General features: G+C 39.6%; 1 protein-coding gene across 1 annotated transcript in view; it reads left to right on the plus strand.

Moving 5' to 3' along the window:
- Positions 1-12,482, plus strand: part of itga11a (integrin, alpha 11a) — a 37,022-nt gene that overhangs the window by 7,818 nt on the left and 16,722 nt on the right. Inside the window, exons 2-12 of the mRNA XM_041035165.1 lie at positions 2,127-2,239; positions 2,716-2,807; positions 3,056-3,170; positions 3,309-3,436; positions 3,624-3,772; positions 3,869-4,013; positions 4,536-4,701; positions 5,173-5,243; positions 7,370-7,514; positions 8,440-8,588; positions 10,609-10,752. Coding sequence (XP_040891099.1) covers positions 2,127-2,239; positions 2,716-2,807; positions 3,056-3,170; positions 3,309-3,436; positions 3,624-3,772; positions 3,869-4,013; positions 4,536-4,701; positions 5,173-5,243; positions 7,370-7,514; positions 8,440-8,588; positions 10,609-10,752 — 1,417 coding nt within the window. The remainder of the gene's footprint in view (positions 1-2,126; positions 2,240-2,715; positions 2,808-3,055; positions 3,171-3,308; positions 3,437-3,623; positions 3,773-3,868; positions 4,014-4,535; positions 4,702-5,172; positions 5,244-7,369; positions 7,515-8,439; positions 8,589-10,608; positions 10,753-12,482) is intronic.

A 12,482-nucleotide genomic window follows, 5' to 3' on the forward strand; every position in this document is an offset into this window, starting at 1 on the left:
GCAGCATTTTCAAAACTCCAGGAATCATGACTGAGCCTGGCCTAGAAATCCTTAACCTTAAGATCTGTCTTTCTTTATTTGTTAGACTTTGACCTAGAAGTCCATGCAGGAGGTTGGCCATGGTCTGCTTTTGCAATAAAGTGGTGTCGAGTGTCTTTCCTCTGGGACATCACTGAACTGGGAGTTGCTCCTTTGCTCACTGCCTTCCCTGTGATTTTCACTTGGACTCCACAGTTGTTTAAATTCCTAGTTGACCTACTGTATTTACTGATGCTTTTCCAGGAATGTGATTAGTTTAGGACAGCCTTCAGCTTGCCATCGAATGTTTGAATTAGGTGAAATTTGCCAAAAAAAATAAAACAACAAAAAAAAGAGCGAAAAAACTAATATGTGTAAAAAACAGTGACAACTTTTCATGTTGGGACGCTTTACTTTATGCACGGATTTTATGGACTTAACATTCCCACTAAACAGTAACAGTAAAGTAGCAAGAAGCAAAGTGCAGTGATTATGCATTAATTAATGGTAATGATATAGTATTTTATTTTTATTGTGTGATAGAAACAGTTAAGTAAAAATGGTTGGTTCATATGACAAACTGATCACACCTCTTTCCTTTTTAATTAATTTTAATGTAACACTAAATTACAGAGTTTATAGCTGTTTTTCTTTCTGTGATTATTAAAACTCTTCATAGGGACAGTTAGTTCCATTGTTGGTTGTATTATAACGGAGGAATGGAGCTCAGGGCAGTCTGACTGTGCCATGTAATCTGCTGAAATATTAAAACCTGAGGCAACTGGACACTGAACCTTGTGACAGCGGAGTGTTGAGATGTAGAAATGGTTATTTGTCATTTCATCTAAAAGACATCACGTGATAAACAGACACACATCACAAGATATAGCATGAAACCCTAAAGGACTTTCTAGATTGTCAGTGATTAATTAACCTGTGTTTCCCTCACAGAGCACAAAGAGTTCTTATCTCTGAAATGCATATTATTTATAGCTCTCTTTAAGTCCTTTATGCTCTCCATCAGTCCTGAAGTAAATGCGCTGGACAACTTTATATTCTCCTTCACATCAAGTCATCTAAAACCTCTTAGTGACATTTATAAGACCACACTGACCCCGCACAGGAAACCCACTGTGAAGTCAAGTGCAGGACTCACTCCTAGCAAACATCACGTCATGTGAAAAGAATGTCCAGCGCCCAAAACTGCTCTTTGAGGAAATCTAGATCCTGTGGTGGTCCATGACAACACAATTCCACTGATTTTATTTTATTATTCAAACAACTCTCATGAAGTGAAATGGTTATTTCTCTCCGAGATCAATGTTACGGCCTTCGGCCCTCATCCGGTATATTGGCCCATATCTTATAATGAAGGTCTGTCCTCCAATGGCCTGTCCAGTATTCAGGTGTGCAGAGTCAGTTTTTTGATGATCAGACTAACGACATTCCCTTCAGCCTTAGTGTTACTATGTGTTCAATAGCAATATGCAAATTGTCAGCATGTTAACATGCTACATTGAGGGTGGAAATAGTAAACATTTAAGGAACATTAAAGGGAGTATGCATTCGACAGTTCTTACACATTAAAATCTTTAAACCTGCTGAACTTCAGACTGTTAGCATAGTCACATTGACAGAAATGTACCATGCAGTGTATGTGACGAGATATGTGTGTTTCCACATTTCTGCTAATATAGCTTAAGATACAGGATAGGATATTACTCACAGGAGATGACTGGTTGTAGTGGCCAGCTACTGGGTGTGACTGTGTGGAACTGTTTATGGGTGTGAAGTCTAGTGCTGCTGGACATGATTAAACATGCTTAGTTAAACTCCCTGGATAAATAAAGGTGTAAAACCTTCTTGGTCAGCCCATGTGTTTTGTCTGGGTGACTGGTGTTAACAGTCACAGTCATATTCCCTCAGAGAATTAGACACCAGATGAAGACCAGTTTAAACAGAACGAAGGTTATTGGTAATCTTTCTGTACCATTACTATTTATCTGTTTATCTGTTTACAGACAATAAATAACAACTTGTGTAAAGTGCACTTTAATACTGACATAGATTTTAAGTGATTCTAACTTTTGCATTTTGGGTTTTTGCAGGTTATTAGTGGGTGCCCCGTATGAAATGAATGGCCCTTACCAGACAGGGGATGTTTATAAATGCTCACTGAACAAACGGATCAATGGCAATGGCTGCTCCAAACTCAACTTAGGTATAGTATCACAAACACCACTGAATTCTTACCAGGGAATCGCAAGAAACACTACATACAGTGGCAGTGAAAAATGTATTACTGTTTAGATGTCAGCATGTTTGTGTTTCCGTAAGCATCACGGTGGCATGTGTGAGACAGAACTGTGGGGACCATACCAATCATTCCACATTTTACTATTTTTTAAAATGGTTTATGTACATTTCCACACGTGTGTTATACCACACATCTCACCGCATGCTCCTTCATATGGGTTGCACATGTGTCATGCTGGTGAGGTAGGCACATGAAGTTTTGTCAAGTAAACGTTTAGATCTGAGGATGTAGACACTGGTTTGGCTGCCCAGACAGCAATAACAAACCAAAGTCCCAGATGGTGGAACTTCTGTTTGGTCTCTGAAGGATACTGCTTGTATTTATGTATATATGAGTCTGTGTATCCAAGACCATCTCAGTGAGATTCATTTTCCCTCAAGGAAGGATATCTCTGACCAACGTATCAGAGCGCAAGGACAAGATGAGGCTGGGAATGACGCTCACATCTAACCCTAAAGACAACAGCTTTGTGGTGAGAACGGGTTTAAAACTCCTTGGGTTTATCTTCTTGAGATATAACACAGTAATGGTCTGTTGCTGCAGAACTTTAGAGTAAGTAAGAACACATTTGATAGAAATCCCACAAGATTGTTTTTTGATTACATGGTTGTCTTACTGCAGCTCTCCCTACATAAGTTCTCTGAGAGCATGAACCTAACTTTTTGTAATATGCTGAGGCCGATAATGTTGCTTGTGTAAATGCTCGCTTTTATGTTTCAGGCCTGTGGGCCGCTATGGTCCTATGAGTGTGGCAGCTCTTACTACAGCACTGGCATATGCTCCAGAGTCAATGCGAGCTTCAAGTTCTCCAGAACGATTGCTCCTGCCTTTCAGAGTAAGCTTGAAAGTAATTTTTCAGTTTGACAAAGATTCGTCCGTTCTTAGTCACAGCAGGGGATTATTTACTCATTTATGAACATCTGTTTTCTCCATGTATACTCAGGATTAAATCTCATCTTTAAATGTTTTTCAGGATGTGAGACCTACATGGACATAGTGATCGTTCTGGATGGCTCAAACTCCATCTACCCCTGGTATGAAGTGCAGGCTTTTCTCATCAACATTCTTCAGAAGTTCTATATTGGACCAGGTCAAATACAGGTGTGTAAGAAAGGAAGGAATACTAAAAGAAGATAAGATATATTGGTAATATTACTTGTTGGATACATGCAATGGAGTGGACTTAATCTATAGAAGAATTATATATTTAATTATTACTGTAGTCAACTGCAAGACGATTGAGCTCTTATTGATTGTGATAGATCATTGTCCTTGTTTCTCTGGACAGGTTGGAGTCGTTCAGTATGGTGAGAAGGTGGTTCATGAATTCAAACTCAGTGACTACAAATCAGTTGAGGAAGTGGTGAAAAGGGCACGCAGTATCAACCAACGAGGGGGCGAGGAGACCAACACAGCTCTGGGCATCAACGTAGCGCGGTACAGTATCTCCATTTGCTAAACTGAGCATCACTACTTCACTGCTCCTCCATCCTGTAATTTATTTTATTGAGCATAGCCAACATATTCTCACAGCTCACAAGCTTTCAAACAAGGAGGTCGCCGCGGTGCCAAGAAGGTGATGATAGTGATAACTGACGGAGAGTCACATGACAGTGCGGATCTCCAGCAAGCCATCGAGGACAGCGAGAAGGATGGGATCACCCGTTATGCCATTGCTGTGAGTCTGCTAGAACTATTATTCACCTGGTTTAGATGGTTTACACTTTATGAGCTTCCACTTGCTTTTCTGATGGCTAATAAATTTCCTGCGCAGCATTAAAACACCATAAACATTAATGAGGTGACCTCATGGAGTCCAGTTAAAGCAAGTTTCTCAAGATCTAAGTTAAAACGGGATCCAAAAACACTCAGAGTCCTCAGAGAGCTCCAAACACATGCTCTTTGGAAGTGCAGTTAAAGGTGTAAATGATCTCCTCCAGACCACATGGTTCTTTGGTTTGTGCCACTGCTGGTAATGCCAATGGTACACGTGTTTCCATCCAATGGATAACCTGGGCACAGGCATCTGAGCAAAAACTCTGGAGTCATTTGGTTGAAAACCAACTGGAATTGGTGACAGCACTGGCACTGGGTTAGAAAATCAAAAGCTTCTGAAAACCTCTCAAAGAGCTAATGAAATTGGTTGACACTCAAGTACTTCATGCATGGACTGACAAATACTTTGATACTGTCATCACAGGTCCTCGGCTACTACAACCGTAGAGGAATCAACCCTGAGGCTTTCCTCAATGAAATCAAGTACATCGCTAGTGACCCAGATGACAAACACTTCTTTAATGTGACAGACGAGTCAGCACTGAAGGATATTGTGGATGCTCTTGGAGAACGCATCTTCAGTTTGGAAGGTCTTTCAAGAAACTAATTTCTTGGAAATAAGCTGCTTAAAAATACACAGCAAGAAAATCTTCTCGCTCAGCTTCATATTGTAACTTAGTAACTTTTATATACAACCGTTTTAATAATCAACCAAGTTATTTATCAAGGAAAAATACTGGTTGGATAAAATAAGCAATTTGAAAATGTCACCTTGGGCTCTGGGATATTGCAATGGGCCTTTTCTTATAAATTTCTGACATTTTAGAAGCTAAATGATTAATCAGATTAAAAGGTTAAATGATCATCAAAGTAATAATATGTTGCAACCCTAGCAGTCATGCTGCAGCTAAGCCTGCTGCAATTAGTACCTAAAAATATCTTTTAAATCTCCTAAATGTGAAACATACACACTGAAACTTCAGTGCCGTTCTCCTTAAAATTTAACTGTGGTTGGAAGTTTGTCTGGTTCAAAACTCTAAAAGACTGACTTGTTTACACAGGAACCAGTAAGAATGGGACAGCGTTTGGCCTCCAGATGTCTCAGGCAGGATTTTCCGCACACAACGTCGAGGTGAGTCTGACTTCTGTTACCACGTCGTCTCATACCATCTGTCAACATATAGAACAACACACATTGTCTCAATTTCTGGTGCATCATAACTCCTCCCCACAAACCTGCCATTTATCAGCCTCCATTCCCCCCTGGGGTGCCTGCTGTGTGGCCCCAGAGGTTTAGGTCATCCTGATTTAGGAGCCCCTGACAGAGGAGACAGGCCTTTTTCCACTTCAGCTATGCAGTGATGGGAAATAAGACACCACTTGTTCCCCAGGGAAACTTATTAGTGGGAAGCTGAGACACAGTTGAGACAATTCTGCTTCAGAATGGGTTGTTTTTCCTATTCCTTCCTAGAGGTTTTCGATTGTATCTGAGAGCAGATAGTTGCAGGTGTTCTGGCTTTCAGGGTGACATAGTCGGAGGAGGGTAAGATAAGGCACATCTCTTCTGTACCTGCTGTTCATACCAATTAATTGATTTCCATTCCTCTCTTTTTGGTTCTGTCCAGACATTTGCTGATGCAACTGCTTTGATTTTCCAGTTCCCCTTCACAGTGTGATTTGTCAAGGGAGAAATAAATGTATCCCATTTATGGTGAAAAATAAATATAAAGCAGAATTTGCAGCTGGGTGGCAGGAATGGTTGGAAATTCAGTCCACAAGGCCAGATTCCAGAGATGCTCAACAACACCAACGTGAGTGTTGAGAGTAGGATAACTTATTGGAAAGAATGTCAGAGCTTTAAAAGAGAAAACAGTCCTGAAAGCCCAGATGGTTTTACTGAATGTGACATGTGCCAACTCTGAAGGCTGCTTATGTCATATACTATCCAGACGTTTCATGCATCTGCATACATTGCAGTTTCTCTGAATTCTGTAACTGTAACTAAGCAATGCTGAGAAATAATTTCAAGGCTTGATGTTAAATACAAACAATAAAAGTAAAATTAAAAACATTTTGCTTCTTTAGCTTTAGCTTACCTTTAGCTTCTTCCTTTATTAGTCATTTATTGAGCTTGAATAAAATGTATATATTCTCTATACAAATTTAGTATGCTTATTTATAACCACAACTCCTCCAATACAATAAAGAGTTGACGTACGAACCAAAGCAAGGCACTTGTCCATACATGCAGCTGCAGCAGAAATAGGTCACTGGTTTATAAGGTTGAACTGTTTTGGGGCTTCATTCATTTGCCATGGAGACCATTTTGACCAAAACAGATAACCACACTGGCATAACTCTGCTCTCAGAGAGTGACGTCGTGCAAGCGTGGTGAGCACTCAATTCCATCTTTCAGGAAGGAATCGCAAGCCTTCTGGCATATGCTCAAACACTGGAAAATGTGTTGTTGGCGTAATGTGTATGGTAAGAAAAAAAAAACTGAGCTCATTAAGCAGATGAACCCCATAATTATAGTGTCAGTGATTCAAAGTATGGTGAACCATGGAAGAAAGAAAATTCCTCCTCCGGCCCCTCTCGTGTCTGAAGCTAATTACACTTGCTGGTTTGTTTCCTTTGTTGAATGACAAGTTAAAAATATGCACTGATCGAGATTTAGCAGTGATTTGATAATTGACTTTAAGGCAGATTTTGGTGCTTTCTTTTACTGTGGTTTGTCATTGTGTTAAAATATTCTGCTGTAGCTTTTGTGGTGCTACTGATGAAGTAGCTGTTAATTTGTCATGATTTAATTTCCACTAGTAGTTTTTAAACTTTCCTGAGAGAAGAGGTCTTAAATAAGGTCTTAAAATCAATACTTCAATATAATTCTTTTTTCTAAAAACCTGAATATGTTTCTGTTGTAGCAAAATCTTCATGAAAATGATCTTATGTTCTGTAGGAGAGAGAAAGGCGGGTAAACTAATTAGATTTTCTTCATATCCTTTTAAAGTCATCCAGAAAATGTAATGAGGACCTCCCTCAGAGTTTGTGTTTATCACTGTTACAAGATTAGGTTTCACCACCATTAATCTGACTGGAACTACGGTGAGCAAAACACACAGACGGTGCTCCAAAATGGTGGTCAAAGAGTGTTATGTTCTGTGAGTGTATCATCATCATATATAGTACTTACTGTGCTGTGTGAATAATACATACACATGAAGTATATAAGTATATTACACTGCACATCATCTACAGGATGGGATTCTGGTGGGTGCTGTTGGGGCTTATGACTGGAACGGAGCAGTGCTGAAGGAAACACGGCAAGGGAAGGTGGTCCCTCCTAAGTCATCCTATGCACAGGAGTTCCCTGAAGAGCTCAAAAACCATGGTGCCTACTTGGGTACGTAACACCCTAAACATATGTAGAGGACAATGTTGTTATTGTAACAATGAAGATTAAACTTTCATGCCCCTTGATTATTTGCTGTTGTGCTCATCAGGCTTTAGTTTCTGTTTACATTTTACATTTTGGTGGAAGGATGTATGGTTGCTGTGATAGAGGACCTGTGGTTTAGCATCAACTGTCTGAGTTGCAACCTATCTCTAAAAAGTGTACCCATTGCTTCAGTGCTTCCCATCATATCCAACCCCATCTCCCTCCACCACCACAGACCTCTGCTTTTACCATCAGTGGTTTGTGTCTGAGCTTCTCCGCCAGGCTGCCAATGGAAGCCATTCTAGACTCAATAGTAATATGAGGTGGAGGCATAATTTTGAACAGGCAGGGAGAAAGTTAAAGCCGGGAGAAAAAAGGGATATGAAGATGAGAGATGAAAGTGGAAAAGTATATGGGGAGTAAGTGGAATTTTTAGTGGGAAAAGACGAAATAGAAGAAATAGAAGAAGAAATCCGAGAAAGCTGAGAAACCAGAACAGCCACTTCTGCGTAACCAAATGCACCTCACTGAGTTTGAACTCCTCAAATTGCAGCGTTTTACAGTTTTTCCTTGAGTCATGCAGATCACTGCTATGAATTTCAACTTAAAGGTCAGCCCCATCACTCATTAGCACGCTCAAACAGTGCAATAAAGTGCAGTGCCTGGGTTTTTTTTTAATTACAATGAACTATCAAGTTATCAATTTACTTAATTTACAGATCCATAGTCAATAGAAGAAAAAGATGGAGTATAAAATCATGATTAATATCCCACATGGGTTAGTTTGGCAAGACTGAGTAAGACCAATTTCTAAATCTACTTCTTACTTCAGAGGGTTGTTGTCTGTGAGCAGAGGCAGAATTAATGTGTGTGTGTTTTACGTAACTAGGTTATACTGTGACGTCTGTGGTGTCAGCCAAAAATGGTCGTCTACTTGTGGCAGGAGCTCCACGATTTAACCACACCGGCAAAGTTATCATCTTCACCCTGAAGAACTCGGGCAACCTCACCATCTTGCACTCCCTCAAGGGCCACCAGGTACAGTACCATACAGCATTTGCCCTACTTAATAAAAAAGTTTATCAGATGAATGCCAGCTGCGTGCTTGGAATAGCGCCACAGTCCATCAACGAATGTTATAAAACACTGTTATAAAACACTGCTTGCATAAGAGTCAGTAAAGATCTTTTGTGTAGATTTTTATGTGATTACACGGACACGTCATAAATTATTTTTATATTACAGTAGACATTAGAGTCTATTAATTGCTTTAAGACTGCTGATAGTATGCATTGCTGTCTGCCACAGTGTTGATTTTGATACTACCACTAGGGGGCATCAAAGACTGACCTTCCTGACCCTGAATTCTATGTGTAATAGCTTTAAATTTACTTAGTACCTAACACTGATATTTATATAAGGTAAAGCACACATAATATTTAGCTTAGGATCAAATAAGACCCAGTCACACAGCTTTTAAAAACAACTGAACCATGGCGGAAAATCATTTAGTTTAAATGGAATTGTTGCAATCAGTAGATTTTCTCGTGGGGGCGAAACAAAATATGTGCAATTTTTAATAAATATTTTTGGGTCAAGTTAAACTTTGTTGAATGAAATGATGTTCACTTCTGAGTTCAAAATGCCAGAGGGGAAGTAAGAGAAAGCTATTGCGACTGACTAGCACTAGCTTGTTCCCAGCTGGAAAGCACGTTAGCAGTTAGCTCGCCAACTACAGTAGTTTAGCAACTACCCTCTAAAAATTTTGTGAACACACACACAGATGAATTTGTGCCACTTTCTGGTGTGACTCATGTCCTGAAAAGTAAAGGTATTTTAGCTACATTATATACAGTTACAGTAAATTTTTGAGGAAAATAAAGAAAAACATCCTCAGGGTGCATCTCCTCATGTGCATAATGTGCATAAAAACCAGGATCACAACTGGCAATGTAGGATATTGCTTCAGCCAGCTTTAGGGATAGATATCCTGTTTTTCTCTCTGTTTTTGACATTTTGGTACTCAGCATAGTCTGTATATTTGATTTTGGAAAGCATTAGAATTATTCCAATTCATGAGCATATAAAATGAGACAAAATGGCCGGAAAAATTATCATGACATGGACTATTTTTTCAGTGGAAAAGGCTGATTGCCAAAAGGATTTTCAGTTTGAAATTTAAGCTGAACAAAAAGACTGTGCTCCACTTACACAGTTTAAATGACATAAACATAACATGCTGCACTGATGGTGAGATTTGACATACAGACGAATTCACAGTATGCAAAGATATCTGATCTTTGTTACTGTTTCTATTTGATTTGGTGCCATAAATTATTATTGTAGATGTCATATAATTTTAACACTGCATATTTTAATATGGTCCAGCAGATCATCCATTGGGATTTAATCCTTCTCTCACATTTGTCACATAAAGTTTAAAAAAAGATAATCATTTCAAGGGCATACGGCTCTGTGTGTTAATGACTGCTACACTCATAACTGGCAGCTTTTCACAGGATGCGAGTCTGAAGTGATCCTGCAGCAGCTTACATTGTACCTTGTCAGCAACGGCTTATCCAGACCAGCAGATGTTTTTTTGAAGAGAACTTTTTTCATCTAACAATTCTTGAGAAAAGAGCTTTTTATAGGCAGATGTTTCTAATCTGAAAACCAATAGACGATGTTCCATCCACTCCAGTGACTAATACGGTTTCTGTCCGTAAAGCCTTCACAGTCTGAGCATCTACAAAAGCATCAGGACTCTGACCCTTGCTGTGACACAACACAGGCTCCCATTTGCTTGCAATATTTAACCTCAAAAGCTACTCCAGACCATCAGTGAATCATGAAAAACCAAACAACATGTGGTTCAACAAACAGTGGGGGAAAAGTCAAGAATTTCAAGGCTATATAGTACCAGTCAACATTTGTTATGGGATTTTAATTCATAAAATAAATGCACTTTTGCATGCAACAGTGTACTAATCTGATTGCGTTTAAAGGGTTAAAACTGATGAAAGATAATGATCATACATACAGTATATGTCTCTTTCAGATTGGCTCCTATTACGGCAGTGAGATTGCACCTGTGGACATTGATGGGGATGGCATCACTGACAACCTTTTAGTGGCAGCACCAATGTTCTTCAGTGCAGGCTTGGAGAAGGGAAAGGTCTACATTTACAGAGTGACAGAGCTGGTAGGTATAAACTCTGCAAACTTAAACAAATACACAGGTGCTGGCCACATACTGGTACTAATCAACTTTGGGCCATGCCGCCCACTGCACAGAACTGGGTCAACACCTGTTCAAACTCCAGACGTTCCCAGTAATTTCTAACACACCTCACCAGAAGTGTCCAGTAACACCCACTGAACCAGACCCTGTTGCATTCCAGCTCCACATTTAACACACTGACATGCTGCGGACAGACATTTGACACATTGCCTTGTCCAGATTAAATGTGCACATCAAATGAGAAAGCTTTGCCATGCCAGTGTGCAGACTTTATTAGATGTGTAGAATGAACTCAACAGGAAAGTATTCTGCCCTTTTTAAACCCGTTTCCAGCAAAGCATTTGGAGGCGCAAACTTTCTTTAATAGAAGGAAAGATCCCGGTGTTCCAGGTCTGTCTTGCTCATTGGAATAATGAATGTCTTCAGTTGTTTTGAATCCATTCAACAGGCATAGAAGAGGTATTTAAATATCTGGTGTGGCCCAAATCACATCACAGGTGGCAGGCGAAGCTGAACAGTCAAAAACACAAACAGAAAGAAATCACTATTTAAAAATGTCAGTCATCGTCAGGACAGTAATACCACATGTTCAGGGCAATTAATAATGATGATGTGGTTGATTCAGGTGTTGGTCTAGATGCTGCACAGTGACATTGTTCTGGAAAACTATTTAGGGTTGAACGCCCTGGTTCAAAAATGTGTCCCTGTTGTCACAGTGAATATTTCACATCCACATCCGCATCCACATAATTCTGCAGACTTACTTTGGCTTTAGAAATGACAATGGTGGTCAGTATCTCACTAAAAAAAGGAGATGTTTTTCTGTTGCTGCAGAGAATTATCACCCTAGCCTGCAATTTCCCTCAGCTCTCTGGTTCTTTATAGTGTCGCTCATTGTTTTGGTTTTCCATCCCACAACTTTATTGTTTTGGTTTACTCTTACCCCTCAGATGTTGTCATATTTGGCCACAGCAGACAACTGTTTTCATTGAAAAGGTTCTAAAAACCCTGTGACCACCACCCCCCAGCACCAAACAGCAAACAGAAACAGTTAAAGTCAGTTAGTGATGAACACAGTGGAGAATTTAGCTATGAAGCTGAATATTTCCCTCTGGAGTTGATGGAGACCAAAACAGAACCAAAAGTGAACACTGGATGATTGTTGCTGTATATCATGTGTAAAGGCAAGGTTTATTAAATAAGTGATGACAATATGTAAATGCTGTGTTCACAGTAATTAGTTATTATTGGTTTAACATTCTCACTGACAGCATGTTAGCATTCTGATATTAGCATTTAAGTCAAAGCACCACTGAGCCTATGGCCTCACAGAGCAGCTTGAGTGGCTTTATCTGCCATAGACATTAATTTTAACACTATATGAGAAGAATGTATTGCCTTATTAGAAATGTATAGCTGGGATGCAGTCACAACAATGATGAGCATTATTATAAGTACAGATAGTCAATGACAAGCTGACCCTGAGCTGTCTTTGCAAAGCTTGTCAAATTTAAAATTCCATTTGCTGTCTAACACGTATAGAAGTTGTACTTTTAACCTGAGCCACTGCAGACTGGTCATGACCTTTCATGGCCTCCACGCAAACCATATGTTTCAAATTTAAACAGTGCTGAATATATTTTTCCCCATTTCTCTATCAGTCCCCCCCCCCCCCCCCACACACACACACA

Source organism: Toxotes jaculatrix, chromosome 1 (assembly GCF_017976425.1).
Source record: "Toxotes jaculatrix isolate fToxJac2 chromosome 1, fToxJac2.pri, whole genome shotgun sequence".
Lineage (NCBI taxonomy): Eukaryota > Metazoa > Chordata > Actinopteri > Toxotidae > Toxotes > Toxotes jaculatrix.